This window comes from Lynx rufus, unplaced genomic scaffold (assembly GCF_022079265.1).
Source record: "Lynx rufus isolate CCGP_SWC_20201006 ecotype Redwood Valley unplaced genomic scaffold, mLynRuf1.p SCAF_15, whole genome shotgun sequence".
NCBI lineage: Eukaryota > Metazoa > Chordata > Mammalia > Carnivora > Felidae > Lynx > Lynx rufus.
The window spans coordinates 19,679,423-19,707,299 of NW_025814829.1; the positions used below are offsets into that span (position 1 = coordinate 19,679,423).

The 27,877-nt window shown below is 52.0% G+C and overlaps 1 protein-coding gene across 1 annotated transcript; it reads left to right on the plus strand.

The window, feature by feature from the left end:
• The first annotated feature begins 655 nt into the window (after nucleotides 1–655).
• On the plus strand, nucleotides 656–25,902 carry RAB7B (RAB7B, member RAS oncogene family). Its single transcript, XM_047077239.1, has 6 exons — nucleotides 656–813; nucleotides 9,177–9,245; nucleotides 10,011–10,137; nucleotides 10,887–11,102; nucleotides 16,520–16,645; nucleotides 23,770–25,902. Exons 2-6 carry the CDS (start codon nucleotides 9,193–9,195, stop codon nucleotides 23,848–23,850), a joined length of 603 nt encoding a protein of 200 aa, XP_046933195.1. The 5' UTR covers nucleotides 656–813; nucleotides 9,177–9,192; the 3' UTR covers nucleotides 23,851–25,902.
• Nucleotides 25,903–27,877: the final 1,975 nt, after the last annotated feature.

A 27,877-nucleotide genomic window follows, 5' to 3' on the forward strand; every position in this document is an offset into this window, starting at 1 on the left:
TGGTTCCAGGCACCTCAAAGGGATATGAAACTCAGCCTTATGCTCACACTGCTGAAAATCACTGTAGTCTCTTAACAACTTCAGGCCGAGCCACACGTTTTCATCCGAGAGGACGGGGAGATGCCAGGACTTGTCTCCCATCTCACAAGACTGGTTGTGTGTGTGTGTGTGTGTGTGTGTGTGTGTGTGTGTGTGTGTTGGTGGCAGTGTGCTATGATGCGGTGTGTATACAGTATTAGGGTCGGAACAAGGCATGAGGACCGTCTCCCCACCAGGCTGGTGGTGGCACCGAATCTAATGCACATGTGGGTCTAACGCCTCAACAAACAAAAGGTTCCCTTCACTGGGTGGCCTCCAGCGGCCCAGGCAGAAGTCCCGAAAACCAGCTGGAGGCTTTGCGTGGTGCCCCCAAACCTGCGTGTCGCCTTGCAGGCTGTGACCCACACACTTCCACGCCTCGAACCTTCCACTCCTCGTTCCCCTGGGGCCAGCCTCCCAGGAAACCCAATTCTCACAGAGGTGCCTAATCGAGTGAGCTCTGAAGCCAAGCTTCCCATTCCACCCCACCCCCTCCACCCACACAGCTGAGCTCACCCGGCCCAGCCTCTTTTGCAACTTTCCCAAGTCTGTGCATGAGAGGGAGAGGAGGAAAACAGAAGGAAGTAGCTTGGCCTCAATAAGCTCTTCTGCTCCAGAGCCTTTTTCCTCTGAACCGGCTGAGACCTTTGCTCTAAGAGGAGACCCCCAGACTCCGAGAGAGAGAGAACGGCCCGCCTGCCCTCAGGGGAGGCCAGATGCTAAGCAGCCACAGCTGTAAGTGCCTTGAAAGTTTTTCTCAGTTCTTCGGTCTGTCCCAGCAAGCCCTAGAGGTATTTGGGTTTGGGGAGGGAGGTGGGGAATGGAGGCAGGGATGAGGCTTAGAATCTGGCAGCTGCGGGGCTTAGATCCAACCCGAAACCCCCCCACCCCACTGCCCACCAGGGAAACTCCCAGGGCATGGCAGCGAGCCAGGTGGAAGGGACTTCCCCGCCCAGCCCAGCCCAGCCTGGGTTGCTGGGGCCCAGGCTCCCGGCTCTGCACGGGCCAACAGTCTTAGCGGGAGGACACTGCCACTGGCTCAGCAGAGGAAGGCCAGCCAGCACCCGAGGTCGCCTTGCCACATCGACAGGGCACCTCCTTGGGTGGAACCCGTTGGCCAAAGCGTCTCATTGGGGAAGGAGAAACTCCTAGAGTAGAAAAGTGTCCTTTTGTTCTAAATCATAAATATGTCTCCTGGCACAGCTCTGCTGTGCTAGGCAAGCCAGTCAACAGAGTTGGACAGATCTGGGTTCTAGTCTCAGCTTGCCACTAACTAGCTGTTCTTGACTCAGGAATCCACTGGACTGTGATGGCATTTTATAACCTGCAGGGTGCCCTAGAATTGCCAGGCAGCGTGCATTTATAAAAATAACTTCTCTGAGCTCGTCAGTCAATGCCCCACCACACAAGTCCCATGGAAATAGTAACTTGTCTGTACCCTCAGACCTACATAGTGCGGACTCATAGTAGGCATATAGTACCCATGCTGGATGGATGGACGGACGGATGGATACATGGATGGACAGACAGGTGGATGAATGGATAGGTGGACGGATAGACGGGGATGAATGAATGACTGTTTATTGAAGATTCAATATTCCCAGCATGGGTCAGGCTTTACGGAGGGATAGAGAGGTGGGAGGCACTTTCTTGTCCTCTGGGCACTGAGAGTCTACTTGGGGAGACAGGACAAATACTTCCAAAGAACTTAAAGGACACGAGCGCTGAGCCTCCTGAAACCAGAGCTATGGACACACGGCCTGGAGGGGAGCAGGTCCAGACCTGCTAGGATTTAGGAGGGCAAGGCAGAGTCGTGAGCCTTCCCACAGGGCAATAAAGCTTCGTGCTCCATAGATCATTTATTTTCAAAGACAAACTTTATTCCCACGACTGTAAATCCCATTATTTTTAGGGTGGATGCATTTGTCGTTTTCCAAGACGTGGTAGCAGGGAGGAGAGGCACTGAAAGTGGGGTAGATAGGAGCAAAGCGGGGAGACTGCCTGCTTCAGGATTCTCATCTGCCCCTGCTCACTGGTCTCCCTCATCCTTCTTCCTTGTCAGCAGAAATGACACCTCGCCTTACCAGCGAGGCAGAAGATTGTACCTGGGTCCCGGTTGGGGCCAGTGGGGGAGGGAGAGAAGGGAAGTAGGATGGTGAGAGCAGACCAAGACCAAGGGCTCGTGTAAGACTGGCCCCCAAACCCTAGGGTGGTGTGTGTGTATGCGCACACGTGTGTGTGTGCCTGTGTGTGTGCGTGCATGCACGTGTGTGTGCCCAGGGGCATCAACCCAGGCTTTCTTGCTCCTAGGGACTGAGCTACACCGTAACTTTGGCAGGTGGGCAGGACCAGGGCTCCAGTCTTAGAAGGACTACCAGGCAACAAGGGGAGAGGAGTTAGTCACATGCAGTGGGGGCTGAGTCGCCTGCAGATTCTGGTCTGAGGTGGATCAGGGCTGGCTGAAGGCAGGGCCCTGCGTTCCAAGCCTGCTTGTCACTGTTATTTAACAGTAGAGGGTGGTGACTCAGCCTGGCCTCTAAGAGGATGCCCTGGTTTGAAGCATCTGAGGTACCTGGGTGGGCGGGAGGAGGCTTAAAAAGACAGCTATGGCTGAACTCCGGCCAAGGGCAGGGCCCAGAGACGTGGGAAGGGACTTCAGCCACCGTCTGAAACCTACACATGCCTCCTCGGTGAGCCCAACCGGTGTCTGCCACCAAGCTGCCTTCCCTCGCCGGTGACACAGTTCTGGACACCCCCTTGTTGCTGCTAGGGGGCAAGGGACCCCTAGGGGGTCCTGGGACCCAAGGGCCAGGCTATTTTAAGTAGCAGCCTCAGCAAATCCTTCCCCTTCTGAGAGTCTGCAGTAGGGGTAGGGGATCTGCAGCAGCAGCATGCTGGAAGGGCACATCCAGGGGAAGGGGACTAGGGTGGTAGTGGGGTAAAGGGAGCTCAGAGTCAAGGCCAAGGGGAGTCACAAGGATCCGAAGAAGAAAGAGTCAAGAAACACCAAGGAGAAGACATTAAACCTCAGAAGGGCTGGCATGTGGCAGAGGAAGATTGCATGTTCTCTGTGGCCCCAGGAGAAATCCACCCCTAGTGGAGGGAAGAAGCTCTATGGGAGCAGAGCCAGCTCCGTCTTTCCATGAACGAGGTCGAGATGGCTCAAGCCCCGGGTGGGGGATCGGAGAAGATGATCTTTGGGGTTCCTCCTACGGCGTGCTGGAGCAGGCTCCACACTGGTAGCTTGAAATCCGCCACGGTGGGAGTATCTACCCCACAGAAAGTGGCAGGTGCTACCAATCAGATCTCTGCCCCGCCCCCATGCAACTAGTAACCATTCATCTGGGTCTTCCCCATTGGAGGAGCCTTTTGTGCTATCAGAAATGACACGTGCCCCCCTGCAGAATAAGCCACAGCCACAAGTGATGCCCACTTCACCCATGAGGGAGCCGACTCACCAAGGTCAAGCAACTCACCCAAGGTCACAAATGTATGGAGGTAGAATAAGAACGCTGACTCCAAAACTCACGATCACTCCCTGGTACGAGATGACCTCCCTCTCCTGCCCCAGACACCAAAGTGATTTGTCTTGTCAGGACATCACACTCAGATGACTTGGGGTTGTCGTCCACCCATGTGCTCTTTTTAAAGGAACTTTAGGGGTGCCCAGGTGGCTCAGTCGATTCAGCGTCCAACTTTGGCTCAGATCAAGATCTCGTGGTTCACGAGTTCAAGCCCGGCGTCGGGCTCTGTGCTGACAGCTCAGAGCCTGGAGCCTGCTCCCGCGCCCACTCTCGGTCTCTCTCTCTCTCAAAAATAAATAAACATTAAAAAAAAAATAAAGAAATGTTAAGTTTCTTTAAGTACATTTGATACTGTTTCATTACGTAACGACTAAGCCTTGTGTGACAAATGTTAACACAAGACGTATATAAAATAAAACAATAGCCCCTAGCTTCTCATCTACCTTTCCCTACCTCCTATTAATCATTTAATGTGTATCTATCCACAACTTTCTGTGTATGCAGGACAAGCACAAATAGGATATTAACTATGCAGTCACACAAGCAAGGTTGTTTTTTGCTTTTACGCAATCGAGATCATGCTGTACAAAACGTTCAGGGATGTTCTCTTTTACTTAAATTATTATCACTTTTTTTCTACTTCATTACTCCACTCTTTGTTTTTCTTGATCGTTTACATGTTTATTTATTTATTTTGAGAGAGAAGAAGAGCGAGTGGGGGAGGGGCTGAGAGAGTGCGGGAGGGAGAAAGAACCCCCAGCAGTCTCCGTGCTGTCAGCGCAGAGCCCCGTGCAGTCTCCATCTCACAAACCGTGAGATCATGACCTGAGCTGACGTCAAGAGTTGGATGCTTAACCGACTGAGCCACCCAGGCACCCCACTTCACTCTTTTTAAAGCCAGCTGGTATCCCAGAATCTGAATGGATCATAATTTACGTAGAGAATCTCCTATTGCTGGACATTCGGGTTACGACAATGTTCTCCAGCAATCGTCTTTGTACAAAGGTATGTTTGAGCATAGGTGCGTTCTGAGGGTAGATGCCTAAAATTAGACTGTGGCCCGTGCATATCGAACTTTGCTACTGTCAACTTTCCCTCCAAAAAAGGCTGTGCTATTCATAGCCTATCAACAATACATATTAGTGCTTCCCCTATACACTTGCCAACACTTAATTTCACCATCAGTCCTTTTAATTTGTGCCAGTCTCTGGAGGTAAAAAAAAAAAAAAAATGGTATTTTTAAACTTTGTATGTCTCTAAAAATTAGTAAGGTTGAGTATCTTTTCGAAGCTGATGGCTTTTCATTCATAAGACTTCTGGGTTGCTTATTCATATTCCTTGCCCACTGTTATGTTGTATATTATCTTTGATTATCTGCAGAGAGCTTCCCAGGTAGTGGATATTGATCCTCTGTTATATGCACACTCTCTACCCACCCCGCCCTCACCCCACTTCCCCTTCATAAGCACGTTGGCCGCGCTGTCCCATGTCAAGCCCACGCCACCCAGCCCCGGAGCCTCTCTGACAGGGGCACCCGGTGGCAGGTGTGTGATCTTCATCCTAGTTTTACGGAAGAGACAGTAGAATGAGCAGGTGAGGATGTGGTCTGCGGAGTTAGGCCTGGATTCCAAACCTAGCTCCTAATCCGGGTCCTACCACTTCTAGGCTGTGTTTTTAGAGAGAAACAATTAAACTCCCCTAGACACCTGGTTCTTGAGTGGTAAAATAGAGACCTATGGTGTCAGTCCGGCAAGCTCGTTTTGTGTGCTAACAATCGTCATAAAACAGCTGACATTTCTTTCTTTTTTTTTTTTAATTTTTATTCATTTTTGAGAGAGAGCAAGTGGGGGAGAGGCAGAGAGAGGGAGACAGAGGATTTGAAGCTGGCTCTGTGCTGACAGCAGCGAGCTCGAGGTGGGACTGGAACTCACGAACTGCAAGACCATGATCTGAGCCAAAGTCGGACACCCAACCAACTGAGCCACGCAAGTGCCCCCGAAAGAGCTAACATCTCTTGAACCTTTAATTGCGGCCGGCAAATATATTATAATAATGTATTGTAGGCGTTAAACATATTATAATAATGTATTCATTCATTTAACCTCACAATGATATGCATATTTTTGTTTGCACATTCACAAAGTCCTCTATGCAATGCTGGGTGGAAAACATGTTAGAGGATAGCGTGAGCACAGATATGACTCCAGCATGGCAGCTTGTGTGTGAACACATTCCCCTCCAACTAAGCTGGCCAAATCTTGACCTTGGTGGTCAATCCTCACACAACAGCTCTTGTTCCACAGACCCGTTCCCTCGGCTCCCGTTCGTACCTCTTGTCACTTTGGCCACCTTTCTCTCCATCCCCTCCAACTCTGCTAGGGTTTTGTCGGGGCTCACCAAACGGGAGCCCAGCACCCCAGATCCTATGCACACAGATTCCATGGGCTCAAACTCAAGAGGTCAGGAGGCAACGTGGCACAGAGGAGCCTCCTCTGGCCTTCCATGCAAACGCTGGCTCATCCCTGTACTACCTGTATGGCCTTGGATGAGATATGAATGACTTGGCTTCTCTGAGTCTCAAGACTCATTCATAAGGCTACTGGGAGGGTTCTCGAAGCAATCAGAGGACGCAGAGCAGCCCCTGCAGGTACTCCGTCAGTGCTGATTCCTTCCCCACTGGTCCCTGCCTCCCTTTGGTCCTGACTCCCTTTCTAAGGGCACTGCATTGGTTTTAAAACTAGGTTGGAATCTTGTACCAAAGCCATTAGGAAAGAGCTCACCATGGCTCCCACTCCCCTTCTGAGCAGTAACTGATGCTTGAAGACATGTACCTTTCACAAGCTTCTGAGCCACTTCTCCCTTGGCTGGTTTCCCTGTGGGCAGTGACACCCAAGACAAAATGCCAGCCCTGGATAATACCTTGAATTATCTTCCTCTGCCTGTCCGGAGCAAAGAGAATGGTGGCTGAATGAATGAGAGGACCGAGTCCTTGGTCGGACCTCCAGGACCCACCTTAAATCTTACCTCTTCTCCCTGCTTTCCTATCTCCATACCCTTTGCTTCACCCTTCCAAACCATCCACCCTCTCCATTCACCTGTTCTCAGGGTTTTGATTACTTCATCCCCTCCCTCTGAAATATCACCCCCCGCACAACCACATGTCTCCTTCCTTCGAGGCTTCTCTCCCACCCCTGAATTCCCCCAGCACTTTCTCTGTGCCTCTGTTGGGACGCTTTATGCTTTGTCTTTGGTGTAATCACTCAGCCTGTGCCTTCTCCCATGATGACTCCTTAGGGTGGTTTCCTATTTGGTCCATTTTTGTGCTCGTGCTTGTGTCTAGTGCAGGGCTTTGGAGTGCAGAAACCGTGTCGGGATTTTTTGAAGGACTGTCGCGGATTACCACGAAGAGGTCTTGCCCATCATGCCAAGCCAGCCCTCCTGGGTTACCGCAGAAGGTCCAGTGACACCAGCTCTGGCTCTTCGGACAAACAGCTCTGAGCCGAGCCTCAAATCACCCTGGGGCCACGACATGGCTCGTGGAGGGGCACTAACAGCCCTACGTCCCTGGGGCCTAGGCCCCCCCGGGCAAGGCCCTTGTGGCCAGTGAGTTAGAGCTCCAGTTGATAAAGTATTTTTCAACCAGAAGGGACCTTGAGTCTTTGGTGCCCAACTTGCTCATTCTCTAGTTGGAAAGCCAAGACTCAGAGAGGGGAAGTAAGTGATCCAACGTCACACGGTGGCAACGTGAGAGAATTAGAACCAAGGCCTCAGAACGTCCGTTTTTTAGCTTTTTCCAGGACCCCAAGGAAACTCAAACTGGCCTTTTTGACACCTCAGCCAGGCTGAGTCAGATCAAGGTTTGCTCAGCATGCCTACCTGCTCCAAGTCTGGAGCACTCAGGAGTTGGGAACTGTATACACATACATACGCGTGTAAGGGTAGAGCCAAAGAGCCAGTTAAGCACAATCCCCTGCAACAGTTTTGCCTTCGCTTGTTGAAAAATAATAATAATATGGGGTGCTCAGTTGGTTGAGCGTCTGACTTCGGCTCAGGTCATGATCTCACAGTTCGTGGGTTTGAGCCCTGCATCAGGCTCTATGCTGACAGCTCAGGGCCTGGAGCCTGCTTCGGATTCTGTGTCTCCCTCTTTCTCTACCCCTCCCACACTCATTCTCTCTCTCTCTCTCTCTCTCTCTCTCTCTCTCTCTCAAAAGTGAATAAACATCAAAAAAACCTTTTTAAATAATCAATATGTACATGTATATGTAAAATGCATACATGCATATATACATGTTTCTTTCTTATAGGAAAGAAACATACTATTTCTTACAGGAACAATACCTGTTTGACATGTGTGTTATTTAAAAATGGAACATACTGGGGCGCCTGGGTGGCGCAGTCAGTTAAGCGTCCGACTTCAGCCAGGTCACGATCTCGCGGTCCGTGAGTTCGAGCCCCGCGTCAGGCTCTGGGCTGATGGCTCGGAGCCTGGAGCCTGTTTCCGATTCTGTGTCTCCCTCTCTCTCTGCCCCTCCCCCGTTCATGCTCTGTCTCTCTCTGTCCCAAAAAAAATAAATAAAAAACGTTGAAAAAAAAATTTTTTTTAAATAAAAAAAATAAAAATGGAACATACTAAAAAGCACAGAGAACAAATGTTAAATTGTATAATTTCCCTACCACGCAGAATCACCACTTAAGTTTGTTGTATATTTATTCCTAGGCTTTTTCCTATGCAAGTAGGAACGCATTTTCATATTTGTGATGGTATCGTATATACAGTGCAGGGTCTTGTCTTCTTTTAGACCCTGTGGCATAAGCATTTTCCCACATTAGTATGATAGTCTCCAAAAGTCCATGTTAATAGTCTATTGTGTGCCATGATTTATTTAACCACTTCTTTGTTGTTGGATGTTTATAAATAATACTGTCAAGAACATTCTTGAACCTGAATCTTTGCCTGCATCTCAGATTATTTCCCCAGGACAAATTCCTAGAAGTGGACGGCAGGAACATTTTTAAGGCTCTCAATAGTTGCTGCCAAGTAGCTTTCCAGAAACATGTACCAATTATACCCCCACCAGCTGCATTAAAGAAGAGCCTTTTGATTCTGTGATTGCAGCAACACCTCGGGCTGGGGGAGGGGCGCTCTCCCATCCAGAGCCTCTCGGGCAGTCCTGACAATGGACCCCTTGTCCTGCCCCCATCTCCTCTTCCCGCACTGCCCTCCACCCCTGGCTGCTGGTTTGACTGTCCTCGAGGCCTCTGTTCAACCCCGTGCGGTCTTCTTGGCGCTCCAGGCTGCCTCCAAGAACAGGGTTGGTGATGCTGAAGAGTGAGAGATGTGCCTGTCCTGTGGGGCCACCACACTTCCAGCCTTGGGGAGGCCCCGAGGGGAAGCTGAGGGAGGGTGGCAGCATTGCTGGTCCCCTATCTCCTTTGGAGAACGGCCCCACCTGAGTCCCGGGCCCAGAGCAGTGATCTGCACATCAAGGAAGGGAAAGTAGAGGCCAGCCTCAGTGACAATGGCCACACGGGACTCTGGCCAGCATGCAGACGACTTCTGTTTCCCTACAGGCTCCGAAGCCCCTCCATGAATCCCCGGAAGAAGGTGGACCTGAAACTCATCATCATCGGAGCCCTGGGGTGAGTAAGCCAAGATCAGCTCAGGGTGTGGGGATTGGGAAGCAGCCCCCTACCCAAGGGCAGTGAGGCCTCCTGCATATTTCCCACTGGCCATGGGTCTCTCTCTGATTCAGAGTGGCACCAGGGAGGAGAATTGGGCAAAAGAGGCTGGGAGTCGGGGTGTCTGGTTACTGGTCCCAGGTCTGCCCTAACTCTGCAGTGACTAGCTATGTGGATTAGACAAGCCACTTGGCATCCGTCTGTCCTCCCACCTCTGTCAAATATAGGAAAGACCTGACCTGTGGGACGCTCCACTCTCTGCAAACTTCTCTCCTCATTTGGACTGGTCCCTACTTCTAATGTTTATTCATTTTTGAGAGACAGAGACAGAGACAGAGACAGAGACAGAGCATGAGCGGGGGAAGGGAAGAGAGGGAGACACAGAATCGGAAGCAGGCTCCAGGCTCCGAGCTGTCAGCACGGAGCCCAACATGGGGCTCGAACCCACGAACCGTGAGATCATGACCTGAGCCGAAGTCCGACACTTAACCAATAGAGCCGCCCAGGCGTCCCGGACTGGTCCTTACTTCTAGAGTCCATTCCCTGATCCCTTACTGCTCACTGTGGTCCTTGGACTGCAAATGTTAGAAATTCAGAATCACAGAGAGGTGGCAGCGAGAGGCGCATGGCAAGATTCTGAGAACAGTCCGGGTGTGCATATGTGTGTGTGTGTGTGTGTGTGTGTGTGTGTGTGTTGTTCACATGTGTTTGGGTTTTTTTCTTCAGTGTGGGAAAGACCTCCCTCCTCCACCAGTATGTGCACAAGACGTTTTACGAGGACTACCAGACCACACTGGGGGCCAGCATCCTCTCCAAGATTATCATACTGGATGACACAACTTTGAAGCTACAGGTAAGCTGCTCTGCCTCTCCCTCTTCAGCCCGCGTACCTGAAATCATCCCACATTCCCTAGATGGCCACTCGCACAGCCGTGTGCACCAGGAACTACAACGGTCTAGAGCAGAGATAAGCAAACTTCAATTCATGGGCCAGATGTGCTCCACCACCTGTTTTTACAAATAAAGTTTTATTAGAACACAGCCATGCCCATTTGTTTACTTATGGTCTATGACTGTTTTTGCACTACAAAGGCAGAGCTGAGTAGTTGCAACAGACAGTTAGGTCTACAAAGCCTAAAATATTTACTATGTGACCCTTTAAGGAAAAAGAAATGCTGATCCCTGATCTGGGGCGGGGGGCGGGGGTGGGGAGGAAGGGCTAATCCAGATGTTGGGAGGCCTTATTCCTAGTCGCAGGTTCACTGGAAAAGTTGGTAAGTGACCTTGGGCAAGTCATTCCCAGGGTCCAAATCTATCAGGTGAGAATAACAGTGAGAATAACTGTGCCTGTCTTGATGGCCCAGGGGGAACGTGAGAGCTCAGATGTTAAGTGCTCTTGGGTTGCTAAATGACAGTGCGAAGATACTGTCACGAACAGGGGCGACAGGGTTGAGTTGCCCGTGCTTGAAAGGACCACAAGCACCTGTGCCAGGGCTGTCTGCTTCCTGCCCACAAAAGGACACTTTGACATCATGGCACCCAGCTGGGCCTACCTCCAGGCACTCATCACAGCCCAATGGGGCGGCTGCTCTTCCCCTCCAGATCTGGGACACGGGTGGACAGGAGCGGTTTCGCTCCATGGTGTCCACATTCTACAAAGGCTCTGATGGCTGCATCCTGGCTTTCGATGTCACCGACCTGGAGTCTTTTGAAGCACTGGATACCTGGCGGGGTGACGTCCTGGCCAAAACGATTCCGATGGAACCGTCCTACCCCATGGTGGTGCTGGGAAACAAGATTGATCTCGCAGACCGGCAGGTACCAGTCATGCTTTCGTTCATCCACCCAACATTACGTGAGCACCTACTCTGTGCCAGGCTCTGTGGTCGGTCCCACACATAGGGAGCTGAATCAGGCACAGTCCTTACTTTAAGAATGTTGCAGCCTAATAGTGCATACAGACACTTGAAAAATGCTTATGATACATTATGGTAAATAAAATGACGGAGATATACCTTGGATATTTGGCGACCACAGGGAAAGGGCATTTACTCAAACCCAGAATATAGAAAGGGCTTCCTAGGGGAGGTGGGTTCCAGGCTGAAGAAACAGCATGAGCAAAGGCAAGAAATAGCATGCTGTGACTTGAGAAGTGAAAGCAATTTTGTCTAGAGACAAGGAGTGGAGGAATTAAGGCATCAGCGGTAGGCAGGTGGAATTTGAATTTACCTGTAAAACAGTATTTCTACACAGGGTCAGGTAGGGGATCACAGTTATCAATTCTTGAATCTGTAAGTTTTCTGGGAAAGTAGTAATATGTCTTTTTATTACCATGGGCATATATTGGAGTATCTGGCTATGCAATGACAAGCGGTCTGCTCCATGGCTGCAGGGACCCCACTCGTGTAGGTATTTACCACTGCAGTAGCATTGATTAGAGCTCTTCCCTTATTGCCTACCAATGAGAAAACAATAGAGGCAGACTTAATTTGTAAAAGATGCTCTTGTGCCAAACAAAGCTAAAATGACACCAAAAAGAACCGTTTGAACAAGATTGTCTTAGTGTTTCGAGTAGAGAAAAGGAATGAGGAACCGAGCCATCATATTTGAACTATGTTTTCACAATGGTTCAAATAGAGAAAAGTAATAGAACTGAGGCATCATTTGGAATGATGGATGGATGGATGGGTGGGTGGATGGATGGATGGATGGATGGACGGATGGACGGATGGACGGATGCATGCATGAGGTTCTGACTTTTTCTCAGTGAAATCAGAGGCACCATCTTCTGTTGCGCAGGAAGTGAAAGAGGCCCAAGTAGAAGTCTCAAGACTCATAGTGAAGCTCTGCCATTTACTCTGGAGAGCAATCAAGGACAAAGACAAGAACAGATGGGTGACCCTAGGGGCTCAGCTGAAGGAGGAGACTAGGAGTTGGAGCTGGTGTCTGGATTGTTTTTCCCCAGCAGCCATGTATGGGGTGAGAGCCAGGAACAAGGGACCTGGGACTAAGGTTCTTCCAGACGAGAGTAGCTGAAGAGTAGAGGTGTGGGGGCACTGACAAGCCACCCAGGAAAGAAGAGAGCCAGGGGAAGGTTTGGAGGAACAGCAGCTAGCTGCAGTGTCCAAGGCAGAAGGGCAGGACAGAAGGAGTGAGGACAGGAGGAGGTGGAAGGGAAGGAGACTGGGTCACAGAATGGGAGACCAGATTTGATATTTGACAGAGGTCCTGGGCCAGGCCCTGGGAAGAAGAAACTGAAGTGGAGAAAAGATGCATTCTGTTGGAGGGGCAGGGGAGGCTACCTTGAGAGGTGGAGACAACAGGATGAGCACGGAAACGAGCAGAATGGAAAGAGCCGGTGATAACTCGAGGGGTGGAGGGGACCATCCACGCCTCAGGGGAGGAGCTTTGCTCTGCAGAAAGAGAGGAAGAATAGAGATTTGAAGGCAGCAGTGAGGCCCCAGCCAAGCTCATCACCATCTCTGGGGTCTGCGGTGAGCAGGGTGTAGACACAGCCCCCACCGGAGAGGGCGACAGGGGGAACAGAGACTCCAGGAAAAGCCAGGGCTCAGCCAGGACAGGGAGGTGACAGAGGACCCTGGAGGAGGGAAGCAAGGGGAGTTCGTCTTTCCACGTCCTTGTTTTGCCCCAGCTTAGCAGAGGGCTTGGGGAACAGAGAAGGCCAGCCGGGAGGCATGCTCTGGGCTCTCACTTGAACAGAGATGAGCGCATACGAGCCTAGCCGAGAGCTACCTGAAGGAGCTCCTTCTCTGGGCTCAAGTCCGTGCTTGCCCTGGGCCAGCTCCAGGGTCCTCGTCTGTGAGGTGCAGACCAGACACAGATTCCATGAGGTGGCTGGGGACTTAAAGGAAATGATGGCTATGAAGCATTTGGCAAACTTAGCCCACAGAAACCATCGTTACCTTCCCTCTTACGTTCTCCAAGGGATGAGCTGGGAAAACACAGGAGTTTTTCTCACTTAATAAAAAGGAGATAAATGTTTAAAAGTCTACTGCTAGATTTAGGATGAGTAAAAAGTTCTGGAGTTGGATGGGGATGACGGCGACACAACAACGGAAATATGCTTTAATGCCACCAAACTGTGCACTTAAGCATAGTTAAAATGGCAAATCCTGTGTTTATGTAGGTTTTAGAACAATAATATATATATATATATATATATATCAATCACCAGAATGATTTTAAAGAAATTGCTGACTTTGATTTTTTAAAATCCCTATTCCTTCTACAGAAGGCAATAGTGAAAAAATACTAGTTTGCTAGAAAGAACAGTTCTGCAAATACCTATGCTATGAGGGGTTTATTCACTAGGATGTGAATCCTTTGCTCTATGTTCAGGAAGGCAGTTTCTGACTGATCACTGATTCATAACATGGGGATTATATTTTCTGAAATAAGTCTCAGTTATTTTTGGTAGTGGTTTCAGATGTATTTGACACACTAATGTTAACATTCATACAATTGATTGCTTAAAATGCATATGAGATGCAAAGACATCATAAATAAAACTATGCGAATTGAGCTAGTTTTGTCAAACATTTGGCCTCTGATGAACAAGCAGATAACAGGAGAAGCAGAATGTTAATAGTATATATCGTCAGCCTAAAGCAAAATTAACAGAAGGAAAGCTTTCAAAAATTTCCTATTTCCCAAGTCCCCAAGTACCGCACCCTGAGTTTATTTCCACAGTCAGAGCCTAAATTATAAAGAGCTATTATTTTATAAATAAATAAAGAACAAGATGACTGAGACAATGATGAAATTGTAACAAGAGTTGGAAGCAAATAGTGAAAAGTGCTGTCTGGGTGGCTTTCTTCCCAGGCCCGCTTGCTGGGGTTCAGTTTGGGAGAGGAGAAGGGGCATACAAAAAGAATGTTAATTTGCAACATAATCTCAACTGACATTTTGGAGCGCGACTTAATCATTCCATGTAAACCCAACAGAGAAAGATCGGGGACAAATGAGATAAAACATCTGTCACAACCAGGCACCAGACAGGCACAGTCACTGTCCAGTGGGAGAGAAGGGAGACGAGATCAGCGGGTTGCAGGTGCAGCCTTGTCCCCCCAGCTCTGTTGCCGGGTGACCTTGGGCACTAATCCGGGCATCTGCTTCTCGTGCCATGAAGTATAAAAGATCTCCCTACATCCTGGAGAAGCAGAGTCCTTTGGCTTCTTTTCACTTGACTATGGTTTTTACTGCAACCCCAGAACATCAGTGATGTGCTCAGCAAAATGCTCATCACCTGGTGGGGGTGGAGGGTGGGCAGGGGGAAGGCACAGTGAAAAGCCTGAGTCCAGTCCTCACACTTAAGGACTTTAAAAGATAGGAAGCCCTTTGCATTTCTAAGGCCCCGTCAAGGTACAGCGTGTTAATTTCTAATACTTATTTATTTGTGGGTTACCCTTGGCGCTTCCTCCAAAGAGTTCAGCATGTTCCTGAGCTGTGAACCTTCTTGCCTGCTCACCAGGCCTTGGGCATCTGTGCTCCATGGAAGGGAGCAGTCCTGGCCAATTCTGGACCCCTCCCCGTAAAGGCAGGAAGGTCTTGGAGATCAGAGGCCGAGACTAAAAGGCCTGGGGTTTCCCCCCAGAACCCAGGCACGGGGTATGGAGGTGTCAGCTAGTTCCCCAAAGGGCAGGCTGCTTAGTCGACCTAAGGGGCTGCACCCTCCAGTCTCCCAAGGCGAGTCTCCCAGTGCCAGGCAATACTGGTGTCAACAGAGGCTCTGTGGGAGGCCACCATGAGCCTCCGGTGCTGCCGCCACTCCTGAGACCAGGGAGCCGAGACAGTCATGCGTCCTTTAATCGCAATGAGATAGCCATCCTTAGGACCTGCAGGAGGGAGGCATTCTCTGATTGCCCCTGGCTGTGCTGTCTTCTGGGAGAGGGGCAGAATGTCCTTTCTTCAGGATAAAAAAAACCCTGGCTCCCTTAAGCAAAATGAAATCATGACTACAAAGTACCAAGCACAGCCAATGTTCCATATTCAGGGAGGAGGCCATTTCCTCCTCCCTGAAATAATTCATTAGGCATTAAAGTCAATGGTTCCAATTGTCTTTGGAAGTAACTCCCAGGGCTCTCAGGAGTTTTCCAAACCAGCAAGATCAAACTCTGATCAGCCATTTGCATTCGGGTAGAGATGTACTCATTCTGCCTGTACTGAGTGGCCCACACTGCCAGGCCAAGAGCTGAGGAGACCGTGAGCCTGAGCTCAAGGAATCAATGGTCCAGTGGGAGAGGGAGAAAGGGTACCGTTCTCCTGCAGTGCCCTGCAGAGGGCAGTGCCCATGCCACAGGAGCTCTGAGCTGGACTGCATTGCAGCTCTGCCTTTCTCAGCTGTGTGATCTGAGGCAAATCGCTGAACCTCTCTGAGCCTCAGTGTTCCGATCTCTAAATTGAGCCGATAAGACCCATCTCACAGGGTCATTGGGAGGATTGAATGAGTGAGGATGACAAGATATCTAACACAGTATCTGGCTTATCAACTGTTCCTCGGACTCTACCCTGGGGAAGGAGGGTTAGCAAGGACCTGAGTCTCTGCTCAGCAACAGACCTCCTGGGCATGGGCCCTGGTGAGCCAGCCCAGGGGAAGGAAGCCTTCCACCCCGGCTAGTGTCTATCATGTTTATCTTACAAAGAGACTGAAGAAGGAGCCTTAGGAAAGCAGCATATAGTACATTGGGCTCTCGTTCTGCCGAGCCTGTGTTCAAATCCTGCTCAACCCCACACACTCTGAGCACGTTTATATTCTCCAGTCCTCACTTTCCTCATCCGGAAAACAGAGCTCACAAAGGCCCACCTCATAGACTTATGTTAAGAAATACGCATGTGAGGGGCTCCCGGGTCGGTTAAGCGTCCGACTTCAGCTCAGGTCACGATCTCGCGGTTCATGGGTTCGAGCCCCGCATCGGGCTCTGTGCCGACAGCTCGGAGCCCGGAACCTGCTTCGGATTCTATGTCCCATTCTCTCTCTGCCCCTCCCCAACTTGTGCTCTGTTTCTCTCTGTCTCTCAAAAATAAATAAAGGTAAAAAAATAAAAATAAAAAAAAAAAAAGAAATAACCCATGTGGAATTTCAGACACATGGAAGTTTCTCAATAAATGGGAGTAGTAGTGGGGATGGCGAGACACGAGGGTGGTAATGAGAGAGGGCGATACGATGACGGTGGCCACGGTGATACATACAGTGATCATTTCTTCCCCTCACTCAGGTGCCCCAGGAGGTGGCCCAGGGCTGGTGTAAAGAGAAAGATATCCCCTACTTTGAAGTCAGTGCCAAGAATGACATCAACGTGGTACAGGCCTTCGAGATGCTGGCCAGCCGGGCTCTGTCCAGGGTAAGTGGCTATGGTGGTATCATCTTCCAGGGCTGCCCCGAGGATGGGAAACTGGGGAGCTTCAGAGAACAACACACCGGACCCAGGTAGGGATGCGGGTGGGACTGGACGGCTCATTGTCTCGATTAGTTGCTGAATGGGCTCGGCAGTGCTCTGGTTCTGGAACCCCAGAGTGCCAGAAGTCTAAACCTACCTTGGGTTATATAGTTAGTGGTCCCTCGGTCCGGCTGATGATCCCTTGTGGAGTTTCTAAAATACACGCTTCTGTGCCTCCCCCGGAGACATTCTAATGTAGGGAGGGTTTGGGAGCTGATGGTCTAGTTCGGTCCTGACTGGCGAGAGAGGCCCCACAGCGCCAAGCATTTGTCCAGATGGACGATCAGGTCTGCAGGAGTGGATGACATCCTCCAGGCAAACAGATGGACAGCTGTGGGCCCCCCCGTGTGGAGGGTGTCCTCTGTGGCCGGCAGCGTGTAGGGCTCGGGGACCCTGGCTCTCTGGAGGGGAGCCCGATAGGCCCATGTGTGGTTACCGTACAGGTGCATGGCATGAAAGGATTTGGTGAGGTGGCCCCAGCGGCAGGGGGAGGGGAGGCACGCAGCCCAGCTGTGAGGGATGGGAAGGGGGACGAGGGGAAGATCAGGGAAGGCTGCCTGGAAGCAGTAACAGGGTTTTCTTCCCCTTCCAATATGGAGTCTGGAAACTCAGAAAAGGGTTCGAGTCATTGGCGCAGGGAAGGGCTCAGCTTGTCTCATTCTTCTGCCACATTTAATCACGGTGGGCTTCTCAGGAGAGGGGGAAAGCTCATCACAGCAATGACTTTGAATTGAAGAAAGGAGGATGGGAGATGGGGGGTGTCCCCGATGTGGAAGTGCCTGCCGTCATTGCGGTCGATCGGCGGCCTGGCCCCGTGCTGCCAGCTGCCCCGGACGGAAGTGCCCCGTGGCCCCGTCTGCGGTCGTCCACCAAGGAGAGAGGCAGCAACCACCCCCAAGAGGCTGCCCAGGGAGAAGCCTTAATCGCAGGGTTTGGCCGGACACAAGCTATATTCGTATGCTTCCCCTCCCGGCCCCCAGCCCTCACTGTCTCATGTTAAAAGGAAGCAGGGGATGTCCGTCTCGAGCACATGACCGAGGGCTGTGGCTTTTATGATACAGCCTGTAATGCTGGCTCTCAAGCCACAGATGTGCCTGCTCATGCCACTCCCCTGGAAACTGAAGAAGGTTGTTTGACCTTGTATGGTGAGAGGTGATAAATGATCCTGCACCAACACAGAACAGTGATTGCCAAATGCTGAGTCATGGAGAAGTTCCATCGGCCCACAGCCAGTGTCTGTGTGTGGTCAGCATCTGTCCTTTCTGAAGAAGGAGTGCCCTTTGTTCTCTTCTTTTTACTATTTTTTAAATTTACATCCAAGTTAGTTAGCATAGAGTGCAATAATGATTTCAGTAGAATCCACTGATTCATCCCCTACATATAACACCCGGTGCTCATCCCAACAAGTGTCCTCCTTAATGCCCATCACCCGTTTAGCCCATCCCTCCACTCGCAAGCCCTCCAGCAACACTCAGTTCTCTGTATTTAAGAGTCTCTTGTGTTTTGTCTCCCTCTCTGTTTTCATCTTATGTTTGCTTCCCTTCCCTTATGTTCATCTGTTTTGTCTCTTAAATTCCACATATGAGTGAAATCATATGATGTTTGTCTTTCTCTAATTTTGCTTAGCATAATACCCTCTAGTTCCATCCATGTTGTTGCAAATGGCAAGATTTCATTCTATTTGATTGCCGAGTAATACTCCATTGTGTGTGTGTGTGTGTGTGTATATATATATATATATATATATATCACGTCTTTATCCAGTCAGCTGTCGATTGGAGTGTCCTTTATTCTTAAAGTTACATCTTCTTGCTGTGTCCACTTTATGAAGCTTGTCTGCTTGGTTGTTGTTGTTTTATTCTTTGTAATGTTTGTTCATTTATTTTGAGAGAGAGATTGAGAGCCCAGGGAAAGGGCAGAGAGAGGGAGAGAGAGCAGGCACTGTGCTGGCCACCAGCACAGAGCCCAACGCGGGGCTTGAACTCATGAACCACGAGATCATGACCTGAGCCGAAACCAAGAGTCAGACGCTCAACAGACTGAGCCACTCAGGCACCCCTGTTGTTGTTGTTTTTAATATCCATCCTACTTGGCAAAAGAGTGACTGAGCAACCCTAGGTCAGTCCCTCACGTTGATGGGGGAAACTTACTGATGAGAAGTCTAGAAGTCACAAGTATGGTATCCACAGCGAAACTGACCTACATTTGAATCCTGCCCTGGTGTTTTTGAGTGGACCCCTGGGCATATGACTCCTCTGAGCCTCAGTTTCCTCATCTATAAGATGGAAATAATGCAATCCTATAAACATTTCTTGAGTTGTCAGGCTAGGGCTGGAGATACAGACCTCAGGGGCTCTAAGGTCAGGTAGAGGAGTAGGATATTCACAAACAGGTTGTCACAGAGGTAAGTGCCACAGAGGGGGCAAAGTCAAGGCATGGAGATGACTCAGTGGTGGCTGGTGGCGAGGGTGGGCAAGGATGGTCCCCAGAGAAGTGGCGTGTGACTTGGGTGTTGAAAGACAAAGCGCAGTTTGCAGGTGGCCACGGGAGGATGGGGGAGGGGCAGGCACAGGACAAGGAGAGAGAGAAGGGCATGGCCAGAGGCCCAGGCACCAATCCACAGGGCTCATGTGAGGAAGCAACTGTGGGTCCATCTGTAAGAGGAGGAAATGTGGCATGCAGGAAAGTGGGGGTGTGGGGCGAGCGATGAGGCCCACAGGGTCAACAGCACGGATCACGAAGGCTCAGAGAGCCCCCACCAAGCGCCTGGACTTCACTCAGCGGGCGCATGGTGTCCAGACCGCGCTGCTGGACCCGAAGCACACAGGGGCTCACCTGGCACCTTGAAGCCCCGCAGGGTGTGCCTTTTCCTTAGAAACGTGGAGGAGAAATATTTTCCCATTAAAACAGAACAACCATTATTACTAGAGCATAGACTGTAAAACGCACGTGCACTTTTAAAGGGAAACTGGAGTTTGCACACCTGTGTCGTGAGGTCAGATGAGTTCTCAAAGACATTTCCGGCAAGGGCCTCTCCCCTCCTCCCCAGGGAGGTGTCGTGCTCACGGTGCTGGAGGGTTTGAGGGGAGATGTGAGAGGCGGCAAGGGGAGGAAGCCCCAGGCTGGGGTGGGGGAGGAAGCCCCAGGCTGCAAATCCTGACTCCCCCTCTGACTCACAAGTCACACGGCCTCCCTAAGCCACCACTTCCCTCTCTTTAAAGTACAAATAATATCTTCCTAATGGAGTTGTTGCGAGGACCAAGTCAAACAATTCCTAGTACAGAGAAAGCACTAAGTAAAAAGTTGCTGGGGGCGCCTCAGTGGCTCAGTCGGTTAAGCATAGGACTCTTGGTTTCGGCTCAGGTCGTGGTCTCAGGGTTCCTGGGTTAGAGCCCCACTCTGGGCTCCATGCTGACAGCCCGGAGCCTGCTTCCAGTGTTTTCTCTCCCGTTCTCTCTGCCCCTCCCCCACTCACACCCTCTCTCAGATAGATAGATAGACAGAAGGTAGCTGTTTTAAAATGGAAGCTGTGTATAAGGGTTTTCAGCAAGGGAGTTTTCTGCTTCATGGAAGATGGGCTCAGTGGGTGGTTGGGAAGGTACTGCAATAGCCCAAGCCTGAGAGAATGGAGATGGCAGGGCAAGGTGGACTAAACAGACGTTGGAGGTAGAGCCTCAGGGGCTCATGATGGTTGAATGTAGGAGAGAAGGAATCGGGAGCTATTCAGCTTGGCAGTCAGATGCACGATCGCTCGGATGGAATGCTCGGGACCAAGCTAGAGAAGAGAGGGGAAAGCAGGAGCATCACGGGAGGAAGGGGGTGATGCACTCAGTCCACGGGCCACATGACATCCACACTTCCTTGAAATGCCTGAGCTCTGCAGTGAATTCTGGTTGGAGTGATTTGTGAACATGGCACCAGAATAGGTACTCGGGGAACATTTTGAAAGGAAAGATGGTAGGTGGTTACTTTACGGTCCCAATCTGGCCACTTTCTTTTTCTTTTTTTTAATGTGTATTTAATTTTGAAAGAGAGAGAGAGAGATGTGAGCAGGGGAGGGGCACAGAGAGAGGGAGACACAGAATCCGAAGCGGGCTCCAGGCTCTGAGCTGTCAGCACAGAGCCCGACGGCGGGGCTTGAACCCACGAACCGCGAGATCGTGACCTGAGCCCAAGTCGGACACTCAACCGACCGAGCCCCCCAGACGCCCCCCAGTCTGGCCGCTTTCAAGGACTAGGATACTTAGTTATTCCAAAATATGATACGAAGGGACACCACCTACTTAAGGGGATTGGCACGGATGAGATTCTGCTCTTACCAAGTTGGTAATATCATCCCTGCTGGGGCTGTCAGGCCCTCCCCTGTAGCATGAGCTGCAGCATGGAGGCCCGGCTCCTGAGGGGTAATTGGGGAAGGACGCAATCGCCATGCCCAGGAGGGAAGCGGGCTGGCTAGCGGGTAAGCTTGGTGGAATCACAGGACCTTTCTGAGGTCCTCCAGTTGCAGGGTCTAAAGGCAGGTCCACAGAGGCGACCAGGCTTGAAGGGACAGGCCGGCACAGTCACATCCCTTAGGTGCAGCAGGTGCACGCGTGAGGACACTTCCGGTTTGCTCTGCACTGGGATGCACATCTTGCCAAGAGGACAGAGGCCTGGAGAAAAGAGCTACACAGGAAACCCAATTACGGCCCGCTGGTTGCTTAGAAGTTTTGTGGGAAATCCGAGGAGCGAGATGACGCCGTTATTACCTACAATGGTGTCACAGATGGGAAGCACTCGGGTGATCTGGACCTGGGGACATGTGAATGTTATCGGGTTCAGAAGGCCGGCGTGAAGGCCTCAGGCTTCTCCAGTGTAATGAGTGAGGAAGTTTCTCACCCCTTCCAGAGGCAGAACCCCATGCGAATCTAGAAAGATCTAGAAAGAGTGCAGAGGAGCTCAGCAAACTCTGTGGCTGCTCGGGAGGCCCCACACCCCCTTCCCTGCAGGCTGGTGCTGCGGACAACGGCACGGTTTCTGTTCATGAGGGGCTCTGGGACCCTCCGCTGGGCCTCGGGTGGACATGGGGGCGGGCACACTCAGGGGTGATGAAGCAACAGTCCTGCCCCCAGGGTCCAAAGACCCAGTTAGGAAAGTTCCTGATCCTGGTCATGGTCTCTGGCTTGAATGATGACAGAGGGACCCACAAAGGACAAAACAGAGAATGCTTCCCAAACCTGCCTTTCAGGGAGAGTTGGGTCACCAGGGTAAAAGGGGCTTAGACAGTGATGCTCTGCCCTCCCTTGTCCCTCACTGGGAGATCCGGAAGTGTCGGGATTTTAACCACATCAGCTCCGTGGAGTGAGAGGGCCCCGCATGTAGCGGCAGGGTCCAGGTGGAGGACAGGACACATCCAGGGCTGCAGAGGCTGGAGCCCACACACCAGGCCTGGGAGGTGCTGGGGACAAGGAGTCACCTGGCCCCATTTTGTCTTCTCAGGCTCCTTGGGTGGGACTCTGCTCTCCCAGGGTGAGAGCCGGGGAAGCCCTGGGGTGCCCTGGGTCAGGTCCGTAATCGGTGGGCTAAGATCCTCCCCAGCAGAGGGGGAGATCAATCTGGGGTGTGGGGACATCTCCAGAGAGATAGACCTTCATTTGCAGGGCATACACTGCCCCCCAACCCCCAGCATTCATCCTTCCTATTAAAATAAATATATATAAATTCTAATAACTCTAAATAATTTGCTGAGGGGAGAGTGCTCAGTCAGTGAAGCAGCCGATTTCGGCTCAGGTCATGATCTCACGGTTTGTGAGTTCGAGCCCCGCGTCGGGCTCTGTGCTGACAGCTCAGAGCCTGGAGCCTGCTTCGGATTCTGTGTCTCCCTCTCTCTCTGCCCCTCCCCGACTCATGCTCTGGCTCTCTCGCTCTCAAAAATAAACAAACATTAAAAAATAATATAATAATTTGCTGAGCGATACTCAAGGCCCATCACCGAGACTGACTAAGGAGGCCCTGAGACCCAACCTGGGAGGACCGAGAAACAGGGACTTTCAGGAAACAAACTATATGAAAAAGGGCTGGATCCCAGGCCCCGCACCATGACCTCTGCATGTGAGGCTAAATGACCCCTCAGTCATGGGGCATCAGGGGACCGTCTCCTGTGTCTCAGGAGCTACCATCATCAGGGTGTAGCAAGTGAGGCCTGATGCCATCTCCTGGGACAGGGTTGTGACATTCACCAGTGGTGATGGGTGCTGCTCGGTGAGGGCCACTGACCCACATGATACCAGCTGTGGGGGAGCACGGATGCCAAGCCCAGTGACTGGTGAGAGCCGGGCAGAATAAAGACACGGGGTCCCTTTAAGAAGAGACCCTTTAGCCCTAGTATTCATCTCCTGGAGAAAGGGCCCCCTGCCCCACCCCAGCCTCACCCTGAGCCAAGAGGTCCTGGGAGAGAAGTGGCCAGCTGTGTTGGGACACAGGGGTTTGGGAAGGTAGCAGAGAGCCAAATAGGCCCAGTGGAAAGGCTGAGTCTATCTGGGGGAGGACAGAGAATTGACTGGGCTTCTCAGGTGCCAGGGGTGGCCGTGGGGGAGGCTGGGAGGCAGACATGGTGAACGAAGGGTGGGTGTGGGGGTGTTTGCGGGGAGAGGTCTCCAGCAGAAATCAGGAGAGGGTTGTCATCATCTCTGCCGGAGGTCAGATGTCACCTCAGGTGACACTTTCAAGGATTAGGTGACACTGGCCACTTCCATGCTCCTTCTGGAGAATGGAAAGTTATGGGACCTTGTTGTAGGTCAGGAGATTGGTGCCAGCCAACTGCTCTGGGCTCCTGGGAAGAAGCTGGAGGAGGAGGTGAGGACAGAGGAGGGTGGGGAAGACCAGTGCCCCACCCGCACCCCCACCCCCACCCCCGCTGTTAGTTTCCTAACAACGCAATGGGGAGGGGACAAAAAAGCCCAACCACCGTTGGCCAGTGAGAAAGAGAAGGCAGGTGGGCATCTTTGCCTCTCAGGATGTGAACTCTGACTTCTCTTTTCCTTCCCCAGTATCGAAGCATCTTAGAGAATTACCTCACAGACTCCATCAAGCTCTCACCGGAAGACCAGTCCAGGAGTAGATGTTGCTGATCTTTCAGTCTCCCGCTCTGATGCCCAGACAAAGCCTGCCCACGGCCTGGGCATCCCAGCCCCCACCAGCCCTTCCCTACCCCCCACCCCCACCCCGTCTGCCCAAGCCCAGCCCAGGCACTACCCTCATATCTGTGCTGGGCCCAGATCAGAGCACAGCCCCTGCCTCGGGCTGAGTGTAGTGAGGACAGGGCTGGGCCCTCAGGGGTCCCGATGGAACCCAGAATGTCACAGCCAAATCTCGGGCCGGGAGGAGTCACCGTACCCTGGCTGGCTCCAGCCTTCCTGCTACCTGCCCTCCCCAAACGCACTCTCGCTCCAGAACGCACATCTCTGCAGACAGGCCACTGTGTCTGGAGTCCCGTTACGTTCTCCTGGGGACTGGCCTTCCTCGCCCATACCGCCATGCACCCGCAAAGCCACGGCACAGCTTTGGACAAGGGTGCAGCTCAGGCCACCCCGGCTACCAGCGCCAGAAAGCGAGGGCCTGCCTCAACCCCTGGTGGCCACTGTCCAGGCCTGGAACGGTACTCCGCCGCCTCCAGGGCATAGGACGGAGGGAGCCCAGGAGAGGCACCCAGGACGGGCTCATTCCTCTCTGCTGGATGCGCAGACAACTCCTCTAAATCTCTCCGAGCCTCAGCTGGCTCATCTGTCAAATGGGGGTGGTTTGTGTCCTGCCGACCTCAGAGTATATGGTTTCGAGGACCAGAAGCTCTGCTTAAATCTCAGTTGCTCTTGTTGATATGCATTTATTTATTTCTCCAACAAGTATTGTTGAACATCCGCTATGTACAATGCGCCGAGGTCCAGTGACAAATGAAACAAACGAGGACCCTGCTCTCCTGGACCCGGCTTTCCGATTAGGGAGAGAAGCGATAGGCACAGAATTTAAACAGATATTTTCAAATAGCAGATGAGTGCTTGGACAAAGCAACCGAGGTAATGGGATAGAAAGGGGCAGAGACTGGGGTTGGTGCTGTTTCAGACAAAGTGGTCCAGGAGGGCTTCCCTGAGGAGGTGTCATTTGGCCCCAGGACTAGAGAATGAACAGATGACTTTCATTAGAGATCTGGACAAAGAGCATTCCATGGAGAGGGAGCAGAAAGAGCCATGGCCCTGAGGTGAGGACAAATTTGCTGTGTTCCAGGAACAGTGAAAGAACTTTCATTTACCTGAGGACTCAAAGCTGATATCCCAGAGACAGGCAAAAGGGATCCTGCCCCCTGAGTGGCTCCTTGATGCTCTGCTGACTGGCCACCAGAGGGCAGCAGTGCTCCTTCCCTCCCGTGCTGAGTGGCCAGTGGCTTCTCCATGACCCTTGAAGAAGGGCTTTTCTCTCTATGCTGATCCTCAAAGCTTGTTCTCAGACTGGGGGCATGTTTGGTCCTGCGAGATTTATGGGGCAGGAGAATCCCAATTTCTTACAGCTAGTAAGAACTGAGCCAAAACTGTAACATCAATGATTCAGGCAAGAAATCCACATAAGTGACAAATGCTAGAAATGAGGGACCTGGAAAACTCACGGACTCCCTCTCCCTGCAGATTCTTCCGGCAACAGATAGCATAGACAGGACCCAGCCTGAAGAGGGTGGGCAAAATGACCACTCCGAGGCTCTCAAGCCACATCCATGCCCTCCGTGGAAGTCTCCTGTCTACACAGACGTATCTGGCCCTGAGCTCCGAGCAAAGCTGGGACGTGAGCCCAGGACTTCTGATGGCATCTGACTCTGAAGATACTCCCAGAGGCAGGGGATCCTGCAGGGGCGAAGGGGTCAGCAGGAGAGTCTGGGGAGCCTCGTCTGCCCACCCAGCTGTGGAGTAAGGGCTGGCTCATCCCGGGCAGCCGCACGGATCTGGCAGAGAGCAGGTGGCTGGGAGCAGGCCGCAATCTCTATGTCCTTCCTGGGAGTGGCATTCTACACCTCACACAGGCTCTCCTGGGAGTGCATCGGACCGTGGATGGGATGTGTGGCGTTTGGGCTTCTGTATCCTGTGTATGCAGCACCAATGGACGTGTGAACTGTTTCAAAACGTGTGCAACAAATAATAAATGTGTCCTCCTTTCTTTTTATCCTTTTTGGTATTTTGTTATTAAGTTAAAAAAAAATAGCAACATGTTTCCATAGTGCAAAATTCAGGGTGGACAACAAAAAGTGAAACAGGACAGCTTACATAACAGGAGGGGCCCAGGGCAAAATGAAAATATCCTGCCCTTGTTCAAGACTGATGAAGGCTTTCAAGAAAGTAACAGCGGGTCGTTAATTGTAGCCCAGGGTCCTTAGGAGAGCAGGGTACACATACCTGTGAAACCTGTCCCTGAGGAAGTAGCTATGTTTTCAGGGCCCTCTGGAATGCTGGAGCCCCTGGCCAGGCCCGCCTGGGCTGCAGACACCCTGCAGCTTGCAGATAAAAGCTTCTATCTTTGCAAGAGCGGCGTGGAGATTCCACCCCAGGCCTAAACCGAGCATTTTGAGTTTTCTCCAGAGTCAGGAGGAGGACAGAACCTTCCACGTGGGAGGGCAGAGTGCCCCCACTCGTGATTCTGAGATTGGCCCTCGGTACCAACCCAGTAGGGGCAGGTGCCGGCAGGGGAGGCAGCACGCGGGGGGCTGTGACTCCGGGCTAAGCGAAAAAGCCACCGGAGCCCAGAGTGAGGGGGGTGGCCAGCACCTGCCGGGGCCCCTTCATCTCCATCCATTCAGAGAAAAGAGGACCCCAGTTCCCCAGACTGCTCTGGTCCAGGCCACTCTGATCCCTGGCCCAAGGGGCAGCTCCGGGCTGCTAATGAATAACAGAGAGGACCCAGGCCAGGGCTCCCGGTGGCACACACCCCGGGGGCTTGGGAAAAACCAAAACGAACCCAAATCTGATCACCAAATAAACCTGGGCGGGGCCTGGCCGGGTGCCACACTACCCAAGAGGATCTGGTGAAACAGCTGACTTTTTCTGTTGTCTGCTCCCACTCAGCAGAGGCTCCCTCACTGTCCCGTCACCTGCCACAGGCAACTCCCGGCAGAGGCAGGTGGGTGGCCAGCACCCACACTGCAGTCCTGTTCCCAGAAGCACACAGTCCAGTGGCGGCCGCAGAACAGCCCTGCCAGCAGCGACACGCAAAACTGATCGCTGTGCGTGGCTGGCCCGGCGGTGACAGTGGGCTGAGGACATGAGGACTTGCCTTCTGTGAGCACACCTCGAGTCTCCCTCTAGGATGTGCGCTGGGGGGCGAGGGGGAGGGGGGAGTGTGTGTCTATGGTGTGTGCGTGTGTGTCTGTGTGTGTGTGTAGTGGGGGGGAAGGTGTTTATGTAGGAGGTGGGGAGGGGAGTAGAGACTTAGAAAGTCAGACAGTACATTTCCCTTGTTGAAATACAGAAAAATTATACAAAGTCCATAAGATTGGAGGAAAGCAGTGATTAGGGGAAGGGGCTCGGGGCTCAGGGTGGAACAGTAACTATGGGAAGCCTGCCTTGTGGCAGTGAGGCCCCAGAGCAGCCTCCAGAGGAGGGGTGAGCCTCATTCTCGAAGGACGTGGCTGCGGTTCCCTCCCTGTCTCCCTCACAGCCCACCAGGTCCTCGCCCTCTCGGAAGCCACTCCCTTCCCCCCACCCCTCCGCTTCACCTGGTCCAGGCGGCTGGCATGACTTGGCCCAGACCACCCTCCCCGTGGGGCTCCCACTGGCCCTCTTATTCCTTTCCCAGCCACTCCGCCTATCAGCCCTCCTTGTGGCGTCCACACAGACAAAATCCGTCTGTGGCCCACGAGGCCCCTCACCGCCGGCCACTGCCTGCTCAGGCCTCGGCCCGGGCCGCAGCTGCCCTCAGCTCCGCACACAGGAACTTCTCTCAGTTCCCCGGAGGTGCCGCTCTCTGGCCCTTCACCCGACTATTCCTCCTTAGCTGTTCGTCATCAACTAAAACATCGCTTCCTCTAGTAAGCTTTCCCAGACCCCCAGACCAGGTTAGGGGCCGGCCCTCCATGGGCCCCCACCGCTCCCCATTCTCAATGCCAGAACATCAGCTTCGATG

Coding starts and splice junctions, on each gene's coding strand:
- RAB7B (XM_047077239.1), top strand. CDS start 9,193: ATGAATCCCCGGAAGAAGGTGGACCTGAAACTCATCATCATCGGAGCC. Junction 9,246..10,010: donor ATCATCATCGGAGCCCTGGG/GTGAGTAAGCCA, acceptor TTTTTTCTTCAG/TGTGGGAAAGACCTCCCTCC. Junction 10,138..10,886: donor ACACAACTTTGAAGCTACAG/GTAAGCTGCTCT, acceptor CTTCCCCTCCAG/ATCTGGGACACGGGTGGACA.